The sequence below is a fragment of the Cucurbita pepo genome, chromosome 5 (assembly GCF_057944985.1).
Source record: "Cucurbita pepo subsp. pepo isolate OVF chromosome 5, ASM5794498v1, whole genome shotgun sequence".
NCBI classification, from domain to species: domain Eukaryota; kingdom Viridiplantae; phylum Streptophyta; class Magnoliopsida; order Cucurbitales; family Cucurbitaceae; genus Cucurbita; species Cucurbita pepo.
The window spans coordinates 17,058,843-17,078,566 of NC_141802.1; the positions used below are offsets into that span (position 1 = coordinate 17,058,843).

A 19,724-nucleotide genomic window follows, 5' to 3' on the forward strand; every position below is an offset into this window, starting at 1 on the left:
TTGACACAACAATCATAGTAAAGATCTATCTAACATGAAAGCATGTAAAAGAGGTTTGGAACAGACATGCAACCATAGAGGTTTGGAACAGGCATGCAACCATAGAGGTTTGGAACAGGCATGCAACCATAGAGGTTTGGAACAGGCATGCAACCATAGAGGTTTGGAACAGGCATGCAGGCATAACTGGAACATCCGACATGTGGTCCCAGACAACACACCTTAGACAAGCATGTGGGGAAGAGCCTGACATTGTCCAAGAATGACAGAGAGATCATAGTCTACTTAGATGTGAAATCCCATATGTTTTTTCAAAAGGTGTTCCTTTTGTTCGAGGAAGACAAGTTGCTAGAGAGAGGTTTCCACACCCTTATAAAAAATGTTTCGCTCTCCTCCTCAACCGATGTGGAATCTCACAATCCACCCCCTTCAGGGTCCAGCGTCTTCGCTGGCACTCGTTCCTCTCTCCAACCGATGTGGGATCTTACAATCCACCCCCTTCAGGATCCAGTGTCCTCACTGGCACTCATTCCTCCCTCCAATCTATGTGGAATCTCACAATCCACCCTCCTTCGATGCCCAGCGTCCTCGCTGGCACACCTCCCAATGCCTGACATTGATATCATTTGTAACAGCCCAAACCCACCGCTAGTAGATATTGTCTTCTTCGAGCTTTCCTTTTCAGGCTTCCCCTCAAGGATTTCAAAACGCGTATGCAAGGGAGAGGTTTCCACACTCTTATAAAGAATGTTTCGTTCTCCTCCCCAACTGATGTGGGATCTCATAATCCACCCCCTTCAGGGCCCAGTGGACGCTGGCGCTCGTTACTCTCTCCTTTTCCATTTCACAAACTTGAAAGAAAGAAACTTCTTAGCCCTGTAACAGAGGCAAGGTTGCAGCTTGTACAAAGCATCTTGTCGTTGATAGAAGCACAACCAGGAGTATCAATGATAAGAACACAGTAATCAGCAGGCATGGATTGTTGAGCACCCACATGCCAGGATACTATCACTCCATAATCAAGGGTATCACTACAATAATGGTTTCTTACTCAAGTTGGAATGGTGACAAGATGCATACAAACCATGAACTCAGCACTGATTACCTTAAGAACACTCTCAACTTCAGGGTATGCATTGTACTAAATCCTCATGGAAGACATGCCTAGATACAAGCCCCTAGATCTGAAACCTAGCAGATTAGAGTTCACAAAACTAGTTTTCTATATGCAATTTTGCTGTTAGATTTCAGATTATGATTCCTAAAAACCACACTGAATTCCTCAATGGCCTTACCAAACCTTGTCAACAGCATTGCCATTCCGATGTCCTGAATCAACGACACCGTAACAAGGATTTTGAGTGTCAAGTTCGTGATGAGTCTATTTGAGAATCCAGTGGCCGATGACAGATTTGTAAATGAGCTTGGAAGCCACCTGAAAACACAAAGAAATTTAGTTGAACAACAATTTTGAGTGAAAATTCTTGAGAACTGCTAATTCAATTGAACAGGAACGCAGAGATCTGGTAACAGAAGCAGTAAGAAAATCACCTGTTCTGTTGAGGAACGGAGAAAATGCAAATGATCCAGTCCTGCCTCTATCCAAAGCGACGCCAAAGATCTTAGTCGTCGGTACTCACGCCCACAATCTAGGGTTCCAGTGCAGCGGCTGGACGATCTCCTGGCAAGGGCTCAGCGGCAACAATCTCACAACCGGAACCACCATTCTCGATGCAGCGAAGAAAACCGTCGATCCAAACACGGAGGTCGTCGACGAAGTAAGTCCAACGACCGATTACGTTAAGGCGAACAACTTCTCGTACGCTATTGTCGTCGTGGGAGAACTGCCGTATGCCGAAACGGACGGCGACAACCTAAACCTGACGATCACCGAAGGAGGCTTCGACCTGATCCAGAACGTGTGCACCGGCGTGAACTGCGCGGTCATCATCGTCTCCGACCGGTCACTGACGATTCCTCCGCTCGATCGCAGTTGGACGCGCTGGTAGCAGCGTGGCTTCCGGTACGGTGCGAGAAGACGTGACCGACGTGATGTTCGGCGACTATGGGAGTTCACCGGAAAGCTGCCGAGGACGTGGTTCAAAGACGGTAGATCAACTTCCGTTGAAGTACGAGGATGAGAACCGTATTGGATTTGGGCTTACAAAACTGAGCCTGAAAACAAAGCTCTACTAGGGATTTTGTTTATAAAGAATTAGGAGTTAATGGAATTTCAAAAACTTAATTAAATTGATATATTTTCAAGTGGCTAATGTCGGTGTTCGTGGGTTGAGTAAGATCGGGTATATTTTTAAAACCTAATCTTATTGGTTGAAGTAAAAAAAAAAGTGTTCCAATTGATCGGGATGAAAAAATGTACCAGCGAAATGTTCGGGATCATAAATATATCAGCTCAAATATTCAAGATGAAAAACCTATCGACCCAAATATTTGAAATGAAAAATATACTTACCTAAATGTTTGGGATGAAACCAGTTCGGAATGTGAAAATTTACCTACCCAAATGTTCGGGATGTGAAAATATACCCGTCCAATTATCCACCTGGGTTGGCTCGTTACATTATTTTTAATAAAAAATTATTAATTAATTATTATTACTTTATAATCTTAATTAATTCAACCCACAAAATTTAAATGGATTAAAAAAATGTGATTGTATTGAGGTGGGTATAAATCATGGCTCCATATTTCAAGTCAACTCAATTTTATTGTGGATGCCAACCCAATTTTTCTCTCATTATTAATTGTTTGACTTGTTTATTAAGTAAATTAATAAAATAAAAAAAAAGTACAAAGGAACGTTAGACAAAAAGTCAACCTAATAGAACATTGTTCTTTCAAACTTAATTCAGACAAGTATTACAGTGATTGTCATATCGTTTCAAAACAGTGTCATGTATATCTAATGTTCTAAGTTGATAAAATATGAGTGATCATTAGACAAAAAGTCAACCTAATAGAACATTGTAAAAGTCAACCTAATAGAACATCGTTCTTTCAAACTTAATTCGGACAAGTATCACAGTGATTGTCATATCTTTTCAAAACAGTGTCATGTATATCTAATGTTCTAAGTTGATAAAGTATGAGTGATCGTTAGACAAAAAGTCAACCTAATAGAACATTATTCTTTCAAACTTAATTCAAACAAGTATCACAGTTACTATCACATGAAAGTGTTATGTGTATCTAATGTTTTAAGCTGATAAAATATGAGTGAATGTTAGACAGAAAATCAACTTTGTAGAATATCGTTATTTCAAACTTAATTCAGACAAGAATCATTGTCATATCATTCTATAACAATGTTGTGTATATCTAACGTTCCAAGCTAATTTTTTAATATTTGTCTTTTTTTTTTTTTTTTGACGACCCTGCTAAGCATTATTTAATATTATTTTTTCAATATTAAATATTTTAAAGTATATAATAATTTTAAATTGAAACACTTAAAATATATTTAAGGAATTTGATGGTTGGATTGGATAAGTTAAAATAAAATATTTTGAAATTATAAATATTCAAAATTTTGAATCTAAATTTTAATCAGACTTTTTCAAAAATTCTTCATCCCTTTTGAATATCTTATAGCTTAAGTAATTTCATTTAAATTATTTTTAATAATTCTTTTCCTACCATTTTTTTACTTTATTAATTAAAAATATATATTTTTAATCATTGCTTAATTACTTTAAACTTATCATATATTCATAATCTTTTAAAATTTACGGATCTAATAATCTCACACATATTTAATTTTATGTTTAATAAATTAATTAATTTTTAAAAAATTTAAATTCTTTTAAGGTTTAGTTTGATGTTTTTTTAAAAAATAAATTGTAACCTTTGATAATAATAATAATAATAATAATAAATATAAAAAAAAAATGGATTGATTTGAAAGAATATCTAACCAAATACCAAACATATTGAGTGGGTAAAATTTGGTTGAAGAGTTGGTACTTTTCAATTCAAATTTTTTTAATTATAATATTATATATGAATATCACCATTAAGCATATAAATTGACCTTTTCCCTTTGACCATTTACATGAAAATTAGTTTATATATTATTAATAAATAACAAAATCAATTCACTTGAATTTTATTTATTTATTTATTTATTTGTGATTTCAAAAATAAGAAAATTATACCCGACTAGGGTTTCATTGTTTGAGATACGAACAATTTTGAACAGGTATACTATCTGGTGTCAACATCACACTCTATCGTTGATTTTAGTCTTTCTGTAACAACCCAAATCCACTATTGTGTCCTCTTTGGGTTTCAATATTTGTGTAACGACCCAGATCCACCATTGTCCTCTTCGGGCTTTAGTCTTTGTGTAACGACCTAGATCTACCATTGTCCTCTTTGGGCTTTCTCTCAAGGTTTTAAAACGTGTATACTGGTGGAAGGTTTCCATACCTAAAGGGTGTTTCGTTCTCCTCTTGAACCAATGTGAGACTCTCACAATCCACCCCCCCCATTCGAGGCTCAGCCTCCTCGCTGACACATAGTCCGATGTCTAACAACCCATATCCACAGCTAGTAGATATTGTTTTTTTTTAGTTTATCCTTTCTCGATTTCCTTCAAGGTTTTAAAACGTGCCTGTTAGGGGAATGTTTCCACACCCTTATAAAAATGTGTTTCGTTCTCTTCTCCAACCAATGTAGCACTCTTACCGTTCGTGCTTAATTTTAAAAGTACGTAACCTAAAATGAAAAAAAAAATACCTAAAGTTGGGTAAAAGGATATGGATAATGGGAAACATTATTTATAAAGCAAAAAAGCAAATAATAACAAAATTAAAAAATTAAAAAAAGAAAATAAAACGATAAGTTCGAGATAATGGACCGTTTAAAAAAAAAAGTCTCTCTTTTAGTCAAAGGTGGCCGAACAAAAAAAAAAAAAAAAAAAAAAAAAAAGTTGGTCCAGGTCAGCAACCAAATCCACCACGCGTCATTTTCTTGAATTTTCTATTTTATTAAATAATTAATAAATCCAGGCTGCTCTAGCCTACTACTTTTCCCATTTTTTATTCATTTTCTTTCTAATATAAAAATATAAACCGAAAAGTATTATATATATATATATATATATATATATATATTTATGTATTTATGGTTATTATTAATTTCATTAATTATTTTAATTTTAAGTGACTAATGTTCGAATAAATAGAAAACTTTAATTAATTTTTAGATTCGAGTTGAATTAATAAATAATGAAATCTAGTGGAACCATATAACATGTTTATTAAAATTATTATATTTAATTTAGCGGGACGTGACTATGTAATTAAATGGAATAATGCATTAATTTATATAATCTTCCAACATAATTATAATTATATTATATCTATAATTAAAGATGGATATAATATTCAAATTTACGATACTAATGAAAGAATATCGTCACATATTTGCATAAGAAGCAAGTTGACCTATAAGAGAAAAATTTACACCGGAGTTGGAACAATGTTTGCGAGATTCCACGTCGGTTGGAGAGGAGAACAAAACATTATTTTATAAACGTGTGAAAATATCTCCTTAGGAGACACGTTTTAAAATCTTAAGGGGGAAAGTCCAAGGAAGATAATATCTGCTCGTGAGTTTGAGCTGTTACAAATGGTATCAGAGTCAGTCATTGAGTGGTATGCCAACGAGTACGTTGGCCTCCGAGGGAGTGGATTGTGGAAAGTAAAACACTCGTGCTCGATTAGAATTGAGTTTAGTAGGTTTAGATGGTTTTATTTTAATTATCAGTGTTCGTGAGTTGACTCGAAATAAATACAGAATGTTCAATTTACTGTTTTAGATGGAATTAAATTTATGGTAAGTTGATATTTTAAATGGATTAAAAGACGAGAGATTTAAAGGACTAAATACCAAAAATTTAATTATTTATTTATTCAAACATAAAAGAAATAAAAATATTATAGATTTTCTCCTCAAGATTCAATTATTATTTCTCCAAAAAAGAAAAAAAAAAAAGAGTCAATTAAACAACGCGCTCACGGTGCCTGCCAACGCGAGTTTCCATAATATTCTGCCACCCAATGACCGATAAACAACAATACAAAACCAACCATTCACGTGATTACACGCTCCGTCAATCAACGGTTCGGATTTGAATGATTGAACATCTGAGCTGGAGATTTGTTACACGCGCTTTTGTGGCCGTGGGGTAAGAAAAGTCGCTCATGATCCGCCAGAAAGGCAGGTTATAAAAGTAAGAAAATTTGAAAAAAAAAAAAAAAAAAAAAAAAAGGGAATCTAGAATCGTAATTAACGCGGAAAAGCCAAAATAAATAAATAAATAAATAATCTAAAAATTCGATTGTCGTAAATAATGGGAAAATTCGACGCATAAAATTGGCTTCCCTCTCTTTCTCTCTCCTCGTATCAATTTCCAATTTCAACCCTCCTGGTTCAGGGTGGGTCCCGCTGTTCGTAATTTTTAACTTGAGTATAGTTCAATTGACTAATAACTATGTTCTCAATGAGACGTCGTGGTTCGAAAAACTTGATCAATTTAACCTGCAGTCATAAAGATCATCTAGCTAGCTGCAGTCGAGCCCAACTCATAAATACTTTTATTCTCGATAAAAAAAAAAATAATGATTTAAATCTTAAATTCTCTAGTTGAATTACAGAAAAATAATTACGAGCACAGTTGAATTGAATAAGTCATATATTTAAGTTCTAATCCCTGTCTTTAAATTAAAAAAACATTTATTAAGCATGAATAAGATCGTGTTTAATATATCCATCAAATGTTAAGTCTGTATTTAATAAATTCTTAATCCAAATACAATCTATGTCCTCGTGCCGTTCTTTTTTATTATAGCTTTCTTCTAGGCTTCATCCCGTCCGTTCCACCTAGAGGTGTTGTCGAGGAATTGCAAGACCTTCTCGAGCACAAGATAGGTAATTCTTGGACCACGCCTTTCGATTTCATTGAGCTTTCAGATTTCACAGAACTTCATGTCTATCGAGAATTGCATGAAGTTTCTTTGTTCTAGTTTCTTCACCGTTTCATTACACCGATTTTTTTTTTTTTTTGTTTCGTGTCAATTTATTTTTTTTATGAAATGATTTGAATTAAGTTTTCAAAATGTATATTAAACCACACTAAAACTTTAAAATTCGTATCTAATATTCTTCAAGCTTTTGAACTCGTTTAAAATCCACATATTTATAATAGATTAGTTAGGGAGTGTTCATATGACCCAGTAAGCTACCGAGCCCAGATTACCGAACTTAACAGTCTTACGTAAATATTTGATATTTAAATTTTACTAAATTTTAGATATTAATGTAACATATATTGTGAACTGTTCTGGTTGATCGAGTCATCAACTCAGTCTAATTTTTTTTTTTTTTTTTTTTTTTTTCCACCCTAGCCCGTGCACAGTTCTATAATGAATCCAATAGACGATCAAGATTTCAACACGAACAAATCGTATCGAGTTTTGATCGACCCAATACAAAAAATTTACCATAGTTTTTTACCATTCCATTTAAAAAGCAATAACCCCTAAAAACCATGGGCACAAAAATGACCGAATGAAAGGAAATTAATTTAAAAAAAAATGATAATAAAGAGTGATGGTCGCAGTTGGGTGGAAGAAGAAGAAGAAGGAGAAGCCGGCTAAAGCCTGCTGTCCACCGAGGCCAAGAAAAGTCAGCCCCACCATATGATCAAACCATGTGTCCACAAAAGTAAACCAAAAAAAAATTAATTTTATTTATTTATTTATTTTTATTTATATATTTTGGAATCTGCAACTGCCGCTCTGACCCGTCTTTTCCTTTCCTGCCTGCAATTATTCCCCACCCTCTCAGACAGGTAATAGTTATTACGAAGAACACCAATAATTTTCTGTTTTTTTCGTGTTTTTTTTACTTAATCTTTTCTTTTTTCTTTTGGGTTTTAGAAAAAAAATGGAGTGTTTGGAAGCTAAGGCTTTGAAATCGAGTTTCCACTGGGAATTAGCCATGGAATCTGCTCAACAAGACGCTTTGGTGGAGGAAATTTGGTGTTTGAACGGAGCTAATCTCGTCGCCGGCGAGGATTTTGAAGTCGACGAGTTTTTTAACTTCTCTAATGGAGATTTTGAACATGGGTCTGCTTTGAGAGTTGAGGAAAATGACGATTATCGTGAGTTTGAGAAAGATTTGGTCTCTGTTTCGTCGGATTCGAACCAGTCCGGCGAGATTCCGGCTGCCGGAGAGGAGGATTCGAAGTCGCTTCTTGCCGTTGAGCTTGCTATTCCGGTAAATTAATTTCTGGGGTTTTGTTTGTTTTCGTGGGTTTTTGAACTTTGTTTAAAAATTTTAAAATCGAAATCGGAATCTTCGTCTTCTCAGGGCGATGCTATGGCGGAGCTTGAATGGGTTTCTCATTTCGTCGATGATTCTCAGCTGGGATTTTCCAGCGCCGCCGTGGCTTTCAGCCGCTCCGAGCCGGAAAAGAACCTCGCCGGAGGTGTAATTTCGTGTTTGCCGACGTTTGTTCCGGTCAAACCAAGGACGAAAAGGTCGAGACAAAGTCGGCAAACGAAATCCACCGGTTCTTCTCTGAACCAATCGTCGTCGTCCTCCTCCTCCTCGACGTCCTCCGGCGTTTCCTCCGCCTCACCGTGGTTCATCTTCTCCGACGCCGGTGACAACGTGGACTCTTCAAACGCCGCCGGCGAGCCTCCGAAGAAGCAAAGGAAAAAGTCAATAACATCGTCGCCGACAGCTCTTCAATCCGGTGGTTTGACCGGTCAGATTCCGCGGCGGTGTAGTCACTGTCTGGTTCAGAAGACCCCACAATGGCGAACCGGTCCACACGGGGCCAAAACACTCTGCAACGCTTGTGGGGTCCGGTATAAATCCGGTCGGCTTTTTCCAGAGTATAGACCGGCGTTGAGCCCCACTTTTTGCAGCAATGTTCACTCAAACAGCCATCGAAAAGTGCTCGAAATGAGGAAGATGAAGGAGGTCTCCCAACCGGCAACCGAGTTGACTCCAATGGTCCGGAGTTACTAAAACCGACCAACCGGCTGAACCGATCGAACCGGTTGGATTTTGTTGTAGGGCTAAAAAGGGAATCCAATTTATAGTTGTAGGGTTAGGGGAGAAATTAGGCAGAGCATTAATTTTATTATAGTATTTTTGTGAAATTAATTTGATTAATTAGATTAGGTAGGAAAAAAAAAATAGAGATTTTTCTATTTTTGTATTAATTTAGATAATTTCGAATATAAATATTCATACTTTCTCTACAAAGTTGGCTTCCTTTAATTGCTTTTTATAATATTTTTTTTAATTATTATTTTTAAAAGAAAATAAAAAAAGGGCAAAAAAAAAAAAAAAAAAAAACATTATTGAAGCTTTTAATTTATTGTTGAGACATTATTGAAGGGCAATAAAGGTGAGTGGGATAAGTGGTTGAAATTATCTCAATATCTAACTTTATAATATCCTGTTGTCGAAAAATTTAAATTATTTAGATCGTGATCGATAATCATTTGATTTTAAAATGGTTAAATTAATAAAAAATACTTAAATTTTATACTTTATTTTAAAAAATACTTTTAAATTTTCAAAAGTTTCGATAATGAACGTTCGATAGTTTCATTAATGTCCTTCAATATTATTAAAAAATCGTCAGTAATATGTTTAAAAAATATTCATCAAATTTTAACAATTGCATTAATGCCCTTTATTTATTAAAAAAAAAAGTTCAAAAAAATTATTACCGTAAATATATGGACGAAAACTATCTATCAACACCTTATATTATTTTCAAGAAGTTCAGGAATGTTTTTGAAATACTATATTTTTTTTTTGAAAGTGAAAAGGTAATTTTTGAATCCCTCGAGTATGTTTAAGGGTATATTTATAATAAAGTATTAATGATTTTTATCTAAAACTAATGGTAAAAATATTTTTAATTTAACGATATTATTGAAACTTTTAAAGATTCGGAGGAAAGTGAATTTGATTAATTAATTAATTAATTTTTTTAAATTTTTTAAATTTGATTTAATTTTTGAATTTATGCGTAAATAAAATAGATAATAAAAGAAAAAATTGAGTAAAAAAAAAAAAAAATCAAGGACTAGTTTTGAAATTTTTTGAAAATACAAGGACCAATATGCAAACCTTAAAAGATTCAAAAAACCAAACATGTAATTCAAAATTTACTTTCATGACGTAACATAATATCTCATCAAAATGAACTGAAAAACTAAGAACAAGCATGAACAATCCTTAAAGATGATTAAATTCATCACATTATTTATTACACCCATGCCCATCTCTACACAGTTGTAAGAAAGATAAGAACTTGATCAATATTTCACATGATCGGGCGATGTCGGGATTCGACAAACTACTATTGTAACGACTCTTGTTTATTCTAGTAATCCGTGGACAACCGTACCTCATTTGGGTCGTCTCCGGTAAGGGTATAAGATATCGTCGAAGCTCTCTTTTATGTAGTTGCAAACTCGGTTCACATTTCTTGCTACACCTGATGCAACAAGGGCTGCGTTTCTTTTAAACCTGCACCACATTGTTCATAGACATTGTTCATAAATTGAAACCCATTTAGCAGTCAAAAGATTTAGTGTGTCAAGAAAGTTTTTGCCTGTTTAGGTACTCGTCTCCAGCTGGATACGACGGTTTATAGCTGCGTGGCTGTGGAAAGGCGGGGCTATCTGTTGAATACGAAGATCAAACTTGAAGATTAGTATCTCTCCAACTAAGAAGAACGGACACAGACACGAGACACAATTGATCAAAATATGTTTTTTTTCTAAAAGATGCTTAAAAACGAGTTAGAAAATTCACTCTCAAAATCTAGTTATTATGCTTAAACCAGTATCCTACGCATGCCTAATGTCACAATCGCACTCTTGGGGTAAGGGGACAGCGATTGTGCAACACTTGTTCTAACCCAGCGAACAAGTTAACGTCGGCGTATTGTCGAGCCTCGAGTCACGTTTGCGAAAGTTGTTTTAGAAAACGTGAGCGAGGAAATACATTTGAAAACAATTTGAAAGAATTTAAAAAAGCAACGTTATATGGCTACAAGCAAAGAAAGAAACATCATGGCTTAAATAGCATATAACTCAGGGTGGGAAGAATTGACGACTAGTCCCATCCTCCTATAGTACATTTTGTGGCATTTTAGCCCTGGCGGGTGTTGACATGATTTTGGTGAAAAGTCATACACCCCCGTATTGATACAACATGTAATAGTAAAGACCTATCTAAGATGAAAGCATGTAAAAAGGGTTTGGAATGGGCATGGACAACACGTCCTAGACAAGCATGACCGGGACATCCGACATGTGACCAAGACAACACGCCTTGGACAAGCATGACCGTGACACCTAACATACGTGCTCTTACATTTGTACCATTAGTGTTAAACATTCATCATAAGTGTGCAATACATGTCTAAACAGTGTCAAAGTGTTCATGGCTTTCTAAGCTCTACAACATTGGATTAACGGATTTATCGAGCTCGAAACGAAGGTATCTAAGACGATAAAAGGAAATTGAAGGAGTACCTTCAGTTTTATTATGTAAATGAGCTTGGGACTGTTCCGCAGGTCTTTTGTCCAACAATACCTAACAGGCATATCATTGTTGTCAAGATATAAAATGATAAAAGAATAACATTTTAATGAAATATAAACTAAAAATGCATCTAAAATTGTAGGGTTTAGGGACCCTTACGAGACCAAAGAGTCGGCTAAATTAATAAAAATACCCCTAAACTTTTAAAAAATCTAAAAAATACCCTCATTATTACTCTTGGAGGGAAACCGTATTATGTTTCAAAAATACTCTTGAACTTTTAACAGTGTTTCAAAAATACCCTTGAATTTTAAACATTTTCGTTAATACCCTCCAACGTTATTAAATTAAAAAATACCCTTACCGTCATTACTATGTTTAAAAAATACCCATAAAAACTTTTGAAACATAGTATAAAAGGTTTCTATCCAAAACTAACAGTAAGGGTATTTTTGAACTTTTTTTAAATTTAAGGGTGTTTTTGAGACTTTCTTCAAAGTTTAAGGGTATTATTAAAACTTTTGAAAGTTTAGAGGTATATTTGAGACAAAGTATAAAGTTCGAGAGTATTTTTATTAATTTAGCCCGAAGAGTCTAATTAACGGACACTCGTAAAGAAGAGTTACATTTAACGAACCCCAAAAGCTCCTCCCCAAATGTCTCAGACCCTTTAAAAATCTAACAGTTCCTCATAGTAAGCCCAAATATCCCACAAAATGGCAAAAAATTCAGGCTACACATGAATTTTAAGGGCTATTAAGAATAAAAAGAGCATCACAACATAAGCAGATGAGGCATTACAAACCTCTAAACCGACGCAGAACGGCAGCTCAGCTTGTTTGTTTTGCTCGTCGTTTGATGAACCTTTCTTTTCTAAGTAGACAGAGTAACCAACGCAAGCATACTTGAAATCTGTTAGACTTCTTCCCTCTTTTGAAGCTTCCTGCTCGGTTTCTCCCACTATGTAGTTTGGTACTGCTTACAAAAAGTGATATTTACTATGGGTATAACAAAAAAGAAGCCCTCAAAAAATTACACGAATAGACACTAACGTAAACAGCCTAAAACAACGATTCCACGTGGAGTAAGCAAACTGGTAACCCGACGAAAGATGATCAAGATCCTCCGATTGTTGATGACAAATGAAACGCCATTATGGACACAATACTAAGGAAGAATGTGAAATCCCACGTCGGTTGGAGAGGGGAACAAAACATTCTTTATAAGGGTGTGGAAACCTCTTCCTAGTAGACACGTTTTAAAACCGTGAGACTGACGACGATACGTAATGGACCAAAGAGGACAATATCTGCTAGCGGCGGGCTTGAGCTGTTACAAATAATGTCATCGTTGGGTGCTCACTCTACCTAGTAAGACTTGTCAAGCAAAGAACTTCACGAGTAGGAGAAGGGGAACATGGAATGAGGAATGAGGAACTTCCTATGCCCACTACCTTCGAAGACTCGCCAACAAAACCCCAAAGAAGGCGAAGAGGATGAATCAAAAGTAGACAAAATAGAGGCCATTGAGAATTACTTCGGATCAAAGAAATGATAAATGCAAGGGAATAACTCACAAAGAAGCTCAATTCCTACCCACAAATCCTCCGTAAAAAACGCATCTCCAATAACCTAAGCAATTTTGATCACCTAGCAGACCTTTGATTTATTCCGTCCAAGCCCTCATAGCATTCCTTAAGTCCCATAGGTTTGATCCTGTAGAATCTGATCTTCTGCATAATACTAATCGATAGAGCCTCATTGGTAAGTTCTACAATATCTTGTACCAACATCATTGTAAGCTGATTTCGAGCTATCGGGAGAGGAGAGAATAGTAAGAACTAGCGTTCGTATTGAGACTCAAACTCATAGGCATTTAACGGTGTTGTTGGAGATCAATCTCTATGGTCAATACAATCGTACCTTTACAATAAAATAGATTCAAAGGCAATTCCTCCACCAAATTGTCTTCTACATATGGATAGATCTAGGATATTCAACCCATGGATTCTCAAATGAATAATGAATGTATCCACTCAAACAACTAGCTAAACCAATGACCCATCATATATACGAATATCTCAAGGACATGGTGACAAAGGTTTAGACCAATAACCACAACGAGAGTAAAAGAGTATGCAGCTAGCTGCACCACTCGGACGACTCCAAGTGATTTCTTGATGTTTGCATGGTTACAAATCACATTCTAAAGCATTGCTGCAGCAGACATCTGAGCGTAGCTCGTATTTTTCTGACTAATCCTCTCCTGTTTTCAAAGACCTTTTCCAGTTCCTAACACTAACCCAAAAACCATTTCACGAGTACTCCTACTTTATCTCATGCTTCTAAGTGAGCTAATGTAGTTTATTCAATACGTTCTTCATTCAGCTAATAGTCTCGTCCCATTCTTTATAAGATCGGGCCAATGTTCTGCAAGGGAAGTTCAATTTTCACTTTGATCCTGAAAGATTCCTACTCCTAATGATAATGTTCCCAAATTTTCTTCGTCATAAATTGATTCATATTCACCTACTGGATTTTGAGATTCAGGAACAGGGCTTCATTAATCCACTTTCTCTCCTATTCTTACCTATCTACATCAAAAAGACACTCGGTTGTGGCATCTTGACCCAACAAATATCAAGTTCTACTACTGGGAGCTTATCCACCAAGGCATAAACATCCAGGATAAGGTTCGAAATGGCTTCCAAGGATGAAACAATCAGAAAAAAAGCAAAAACAATATCAATCTCCTTGAATTTCAAGAACCAGCCATATCAGAACCCAAATTGAAATCGAATACAACAAAATCACGAATCTAAAAAGATTCTCAACCATTTACCGATACCCCCAATTTCATGGTAATCACTAATCAAATGGAATATGAACATGCACGAATGAAAGCAATAAAGATGTACCTTGTTCGAGGGTTTTGGAGAGTCCAACACAGGTGGGAGATTTAGATTTGGATTTCTGAAGTGAAGAGTAATAGAGGCAGCCCTTACAGGACTTGCCAATGGAATCCTTGGCGCCATTAGAAGGAAGGTTAGGAGAGTGATTCTGAGGTCCGTCTGATTCAGCCATCTCCAAGTTCTTGAACACTCTCGCTAGCTATGCGCATCAAATTCAATTACTGCAGCAATGGGTTCGTCCAAAAACTCTCTCTCGCAAATAGCAGGCTATGAAATTTGCAGGAATGGAAAGCACTGAACGAATAAATATTTTATTTTATGAGCTGAAAAGTAAATAAATAATAATAAAGTGTTTTCATTTTTAAACGTTTTATTTAATAATTTTTAATTTTTAGATGGGTCTGGTTGCTAGATTTTGTGCCACTAAACTATTATCTTAAAATTAATCTGACTTTTAATCTTATATTTAATATTTTTGTGCATTTTAAAAAATATTTGGTGGGTTAATAATATTTTTAAAGCTTAAATGTAAATTTAAAAGTCTGGAAATACTTTCACGATAATAATTGGTATCTTATTCAACTAGTTATATTCGAATATATGTAAATTTAGATACTTATTGGACACACCTCTAACCATTGAATAATATATATATATATATATATTTTTTATATTTTATTAACCGTTGAATAATAATGTCCACTTTGACCAAAATTTTATTTTATTTTCCTTTTCTTTTTATATTAACGTATTTTTATTATTCTAAAAATGATAAATAAATTTCATCGTATCACTTTCTTAGGGTTCAAATCCTCGCAACGAAAATTTTATTTTATTTTTCTTTTTTTATATTTTATTAATAATATATAATTATTGTGGAAGTGGTACACAAATTCCGTTGTAGTCTAGTTGGTTAGGATACTCGGCTCTCACCCGAGAGACCCGGGTTCAAATCCCGGCAACGGAAATATTTTTTCTTTTTTCTTTCTTTTTTATTAATTCATTATTATAGTTTAGTGTAAAATCCCTAGATAAAATCTGTTTTTTCTTGTAGGTCGGATAGTCATCACCCACTCTTTTGGCCAGGGTTCGAATCCTAGGAACTTTCAAACTTTTTCTATTTTATTAATTTGAGTTTTATTATATTCATTATAAAAATTATTGAAAATCTGTTACAGTTTAGTTGTACGAATTAGGAAGTTCTAATTTAAAATAGTTATTTTAAAATTTTAGTTTCTTTATTTATTAAAAAAAAAAAGGAAACAAATGTATTTTATTTTTGTTTAAATATTTCTTTGGCTAAAAAAATTATTTTATTTGTATATCTAGTCATTATTTTTATTTTTTTAAAAATATTATATTGTTTTCACATTAAATTTACTCAATTTTCTTTCCAACAAATAAAATTCAAACATGGTTTAATCGAGGAATACAACTTAGTTAATTAATTCCCGCTTCTAAATTTAGGGTTGGAAGAAACGAGAAACAAGAAACAATGTCCACTTTGTATCGTTTTAACGAGTTTTTTAGGATTACACAAATACTATCTTCTTTAGACTTTATCTTATCGGCTTTCCCATTACGCGTCTATTAGGGAGAAATTTCCACACCCTTGTAAGGAATGCTTTGTTCACCTCTCCAACTGACATGAGGTCTCACAGTTATCGAACATATTTCTTCTTCTAGTATCTTAAAAAGAAATGCAACATGAAATACGAACGTTATCGAACAAGAGCTCAATTCTCTAGCATAACCCGAAAAAGACGAGACCCCAAATTTCCTATACACAAACCATACTCCCTCCCATCCACACACTACTATTAACCACACATAATGAATCAAACAAATAAAACCAAAAAGATCCATTTGGAAATTCATCATCATAAAGGAAATTATCACCTCCAAGATGGTGACGTGGCAAGCTATCAACCGTTCTTTCTAGTGATCACAAAATCATCAAGAGCCTCATATTTTGAGAAAGCCATGGATGTGATAACCCTTTCTCCAATTCAATTTTAAGAAATAATTAATAATAATAAGAAGAAGAAATGACAAAAAAAAAAAAAAAAAAAAAAAAAAAAAAAAAGAAATAGGGACAGTGCCAAGTCAGCAAAGTTATCATCCACGTGGCAGAGAAATATTGGAAGATGGACAATGGCCGCAAATTGGCAATCCTTAATCAACTATAAATACAAAGAGAAGGCTTCCCATTTGTGGCCACGAGGCAGCAACAACCAGATCACAGAGCGTTGGTGAAAACACAAAAAAGATAAGATTTTTCACTTCATCAATGGCCTCTGCTTCTCTCCTCAAATCCTCCCCTGTTCTTGACAAGTGCGAGTGGGTTAAGGGCCAATCCCTCCGCCAGCCTCCCGTCTCCGCTGTCCGCTTCCACCCCACCGCCGCTCCCTCCACCCTCATCGTCCGTGCCGGCTCCTACGCCGATGAGTTGGTCAAAACCGCCGTATTGTATCGTTCTGTTTCACTCTGTTCATGTTTATACTCTGTTTTTCTTGCTGAACTTTAATGGGTTTCTTGCAGAAAACCATTGCGTCTCCGGGACGTGGGATTTTGGCCATGGATGAGTCCAATGCAACCTGTGGCAAGCGGTTGGCGTCGATCGGGTTGGAGAACACGGAGGCGAACCGTCAGGCTTACAGAACTCTGCTCGTGACACCGCCGGACCTCGGCAAGTACATCTCCGGCGCTATACTTTTCGAGGAGACTCTATACCAATCCACCGTCGGCGGCGAGAAGATTGTCGACGTTTTGGTTAAGCAAGGCATTGTTCCTGGAATTAAAGTTGATAAGGTGAGTTTAAATTTTGAATTTTTTGAAGTATTGAGAGATTGAATATTGGGTACTCTGTTTTTTGGGGGAAAAACAGGGGAAGTTTTGAGAGATTAAGTAATGGGTGCTCTGTTTTTTGGGGGGAAAAACAGGGGTTGGTGCCACTTGCTGGTTCGAACAATGAATCATGGTGTCAAGGTCTCGATGGGCTTGATTCTCGTGCAGCTGCTTACTATCAGCAGGGCGCTCGTTTCGCCAAATGGTATCGAATCCTGTTCTTAATTTCTGTATCTCAAAGGTTAAAAAGGCTTAACAATGGCGGTTTTGCAGGCGCACAGTCGTGAGTATTCCCAATGGCCCATCCGCGCTCGCTGTCAAGGAAGCTGCTTGGGGGCTTGCTCGCTACGCTGCTGTCTCGCAGGTATCGACCGATCAACCCTTCTCGATATTCATTAATGTTCCCAACGTTTAAATAGAGTCCTATCTTTATTAGTTCACAACGTTTAAATAGAGTCTGATCTTCATTAATGTTCATAACGTTTAAATATGATACAAACTACCGACTAACTCTTATTGTACAAGAACAAGTTCCTACGGTACAAGCTACTAACTAAGTTCTACTATACAAGCTACTAACTAAGTTCTACTATACAAGCTACCAACTAACTCTTCCTGCAATATAAGCTACCAACTAACTACAGGCTCCTACTGTACAAACTACCAACTAACTTCTACCGTACAAACTACCCAATAGCTCTTTCTACTATACAAGCTACCAGTTAGCTCCTACAATACAAGCTACCAACTCTTCCCACTGTCCAAGCTATCAACTAACTCACAAACTACTAACTAACTCTTCCTCCTGTCCAAGCTACCAACTAACTCACAAACTACCAACTATCTCCTATTGGACAAGTAACCAACTAGTTCCTGCTTTACCCCTGGTGTACAAACTACCAACTAACTCTTCCTACTGTACAAGCTACCAACTAACTCACAAATTACCAACTAGCTCCTATTGTACAAGCTACCAACTAACTGCTGTACAAGCTACCAACTAACTCACAAACTACCAACTAGCTCCTGCTGTACAAGCTACCAACTAACTCTTCCTACCGCATAAGCTACCAACTAACTCTTCCTACTGTACAAGCTATCAACTAACTTCTTCGGTACAAACTACCAACGGATTCGTGCCCAACTCCTAAAAACAGTATAAAATATACTAATAACTAAATCTCTGAGATAAAATATTACTGCCAACTACAATAATAAACACATTACATTTCATAATACTCTCTTCAACTATATTAATATGTTTTAGCTCTAACGAATAGGAAATATAAGTGAGACTTTCCCATTTTTTTAACATTTTAACAAATGGATTTTGCAGGAAAATGGGTTGGTGCCGATCGTCGAGCCGGAGATCTTGCTCGACGGCGAGCACGGAATCGACAGAACTTTCGAAGTGGCACAGAAAGTTTGGGCAGAGGTGTTCTTCTACTTAGCAGAAAACAATGTTTTGTTTGAAGGAATTCTTCTGAAACCAAGCATGGTTACTCCTGGAGCTGAGTGCAAAGAGAAAGCCACCCCTCAGCAAGTGGCAGAGTACACTCTGTCTCTTCTCAAACGAAGAATCCCTCCAGCTGTTCCTGGAATCATGGCAAGTCATGAAAACAGAGCTCAAAATCATAACAAAAAACCAAACTTTTTAGTTTTTGATTCACTGAATCTGTTGTTTTGTGTTGTTTTTTTGTTATGGAACAGTTTTTATCAGGTGGGCAATCAGAGGTAGAAGCCACATTGAACCTGAACGCCATGAACCAAGCACCAAACCCATGGCATGTATCCTTCTCCTACGCTAGAGCCCTGCAAAACACTTGCTTGAAGACATGGGGTGGCCTGCCAGAGAATGTGAAGGCAGCACAGGATGCTCTGATTCACCGAGCCAAGGCGAACTCGCTCGCTCAGCTCGGGAAGTACAGCAGTGAGGGCGAGACTGCCGAGGCGAGCGAGGGAATGTTCGTCAAGAACTACTCGTACTGATCGATGAAGAACATGATGATGATGATGCTTTATAGCGATTTAAAAAGAACACAAAACTGTTTTTGTGTATTCTTAGCAGCTTAATGAACATTTTGTTGATGAATTTAGTTTAGTTTGGTGTTTTGAATCTATGTAAGATGCTTGAATTTGCATGAATCATGAGCTTATATATATTATAATCAGGCTATGTTTGAAAAATATTACAAATTCATGATCATTTTGGATCAAGAACAACGAGCCAAGCCTTGTTGTTCATGAATTGTTATGGACCATAGAATCATGAGTCATGCACCAAGACAAGAACGTGAAGAACATATCTCTACAGCTTAGAGTGAGAGAGACCACAGCATGTCAGGGAACCACCACTTGC

General features: G+C 35.9%; 3 protein-coding genes, 1 non-coding gene and 1 pseudogene across 4 annotated transcripts; 4 read left to right on the forward strand and 1 right to left on the reverse strand.

Moving 5' to 3' along the window:
* The first annotated feature begins 1,039 nt into the window (after window positions 1–1,039).
* LOC111795125 (uncharacterized) lies at window positions 1,040–2,196 on the forward strand (annotated as a pseudogene).
* A 5,557-nt stretch (window positions 2,197–7,753) lies between these two features.
* Window positions 7,754–9,303, forward strand: LOC111794637 (GATA transcription factor 5). Its single transcript, XM_023676721.2, has 3 exons — window positions 7,754–7,876; window positions 7,965–8,304; window positions 8,398–9,303. Exons 2-3 carry the CDS (start codon window positions 7,972–7,974, stop codon window positions 9,061–9,063), a joined length of 999 nt encoding a protein of 332 aa, XP_023532489.2. The 5' UTR covers window positions 7,754–7,876; window positions 7,965–7,971; the 3' UTR covers window positions 9,064–9,303.
* Window positions 9,304–10,268: 965 nt separating this feature from the next.
* On the reverse strand, window positions 10,269–14,808 carry LOC111795126 (uncharacterized). The gene is made up of 5 exons (XM_087123674.1): window positions 14,525–14,808; window positions 12,413–12,582; window positions 11,598–11,658; window positions 10,670–10,739; window positions 10,269–10,584 (listed from the first exon to the last, which is right to left on the reverse strand). The coding sequence occupies exons 1-5, from the start codon at window positions 14,688–14,690 to the stop codon at window positions 10,464–10,466; spliced, it is 588 nt and encodes a 195-aa protein (XP_086979800.1). The 5' UTR covers window positions 14,691–14,808; the 3' UTR covers window positions 10,269–10,463.
* A 604-nt stretch (window positions 14,809–15,412) lies between these two features.
* Window positions 15,413–15,485, forward strand: TRNAE-CUC (transfer RNA glutamic acid (anticodon CUC)). The gene has a single exon. It is a non-coding gene; the product is annotated as a tRNA-Glu (tRNA).
* A 1,247-nt stretch (window positions 15,486–16,732) lies between these two features.
* LOC111795850 (fructose-bisphosphate aldolase 1, chloroplastic) lies at window positions 16,733–19,536 on the forward strand. Its single transcript, XM_023678456.2, has 6 exons — window positions 16,733–16,982; window positions 17,060–17,329; window positions 17,461–17,570; window positions 17,639–17,729; window positions 18,702–18,971; window positions 19,076–19,536. The coding sequence occupies exons 1-6, from the start codon at window positions 16,809–16,811 to the stop codon at window positions 19,352–19,354; spliced, it is 1,194 nt and encodes a 397-aa protein (XP_023534224.2). The 5' UTR covers window positions 16,733–16,808; the 3' UTR covers window positions 19,355–19,536.
* Window positions 19,537–19,724: the final 188 nt, after the last annotated feature.

Bases quoted from the DNA above. Each gene is read 5' to 3' on its own strand.
- LOC111794637 (XM_023676721.2), top strand. From the start codon at position 7,972: ATGGAGTGTTTGGAAGCTAAGGCTTTGAAATCGAGTTTCCACTGGGAA. The intron at 8,305-8,397 runs GTAAATTAATTT...TCGTCTTCTCAG, and splicing joins CCGTTGAGCTTGCTATTCCG to GGCGATGCTATGGCGGAGCT.
- LOC111795850 (XM_023678456.2), top strand. From the start codon at position 16,809: ATGGCCTCTGCTTCTCTCCTCAAATCCTCCCCTGTTCTTGACAAGTGC. The intron at 17,330-17,460 runs GTGAGTTTAAAT...GGGGAAAAACAG, and splicing joins CTGGAATTAAAGTTGATAAG to GGGTTGGTGCCACTTGCTGG. The intron at 18,972-19,075 runs GCAAGTCATGAA...GTTATGGAACAG, and splicing joins CAGCTGTTCCTGGAATCATG to TTTTTATCAGGTGGGCAATC.
- LOC111795126 (XM_087123674.1), bottom strand. From the start codon at position 14,690: ATGGCTGAATCAGACGGACCTCAGAATCACTCTCCTAACCTTCCTTCT. The intron at 12,583-14,524 runs GTACATCTTTAT...TTTTGTAAGCAG, and splicing joins CTCCAAAACCCTCGAACAAG to TACCAAACTACATAGTGGGA. The intron at 10,585-10,669 runs GCAAAAACTTTC...AATGTGGTGCAG, and splicing joins GGAGACGAGTACCTAAACAG to GTTTAAAAGAAACGCAGCCC.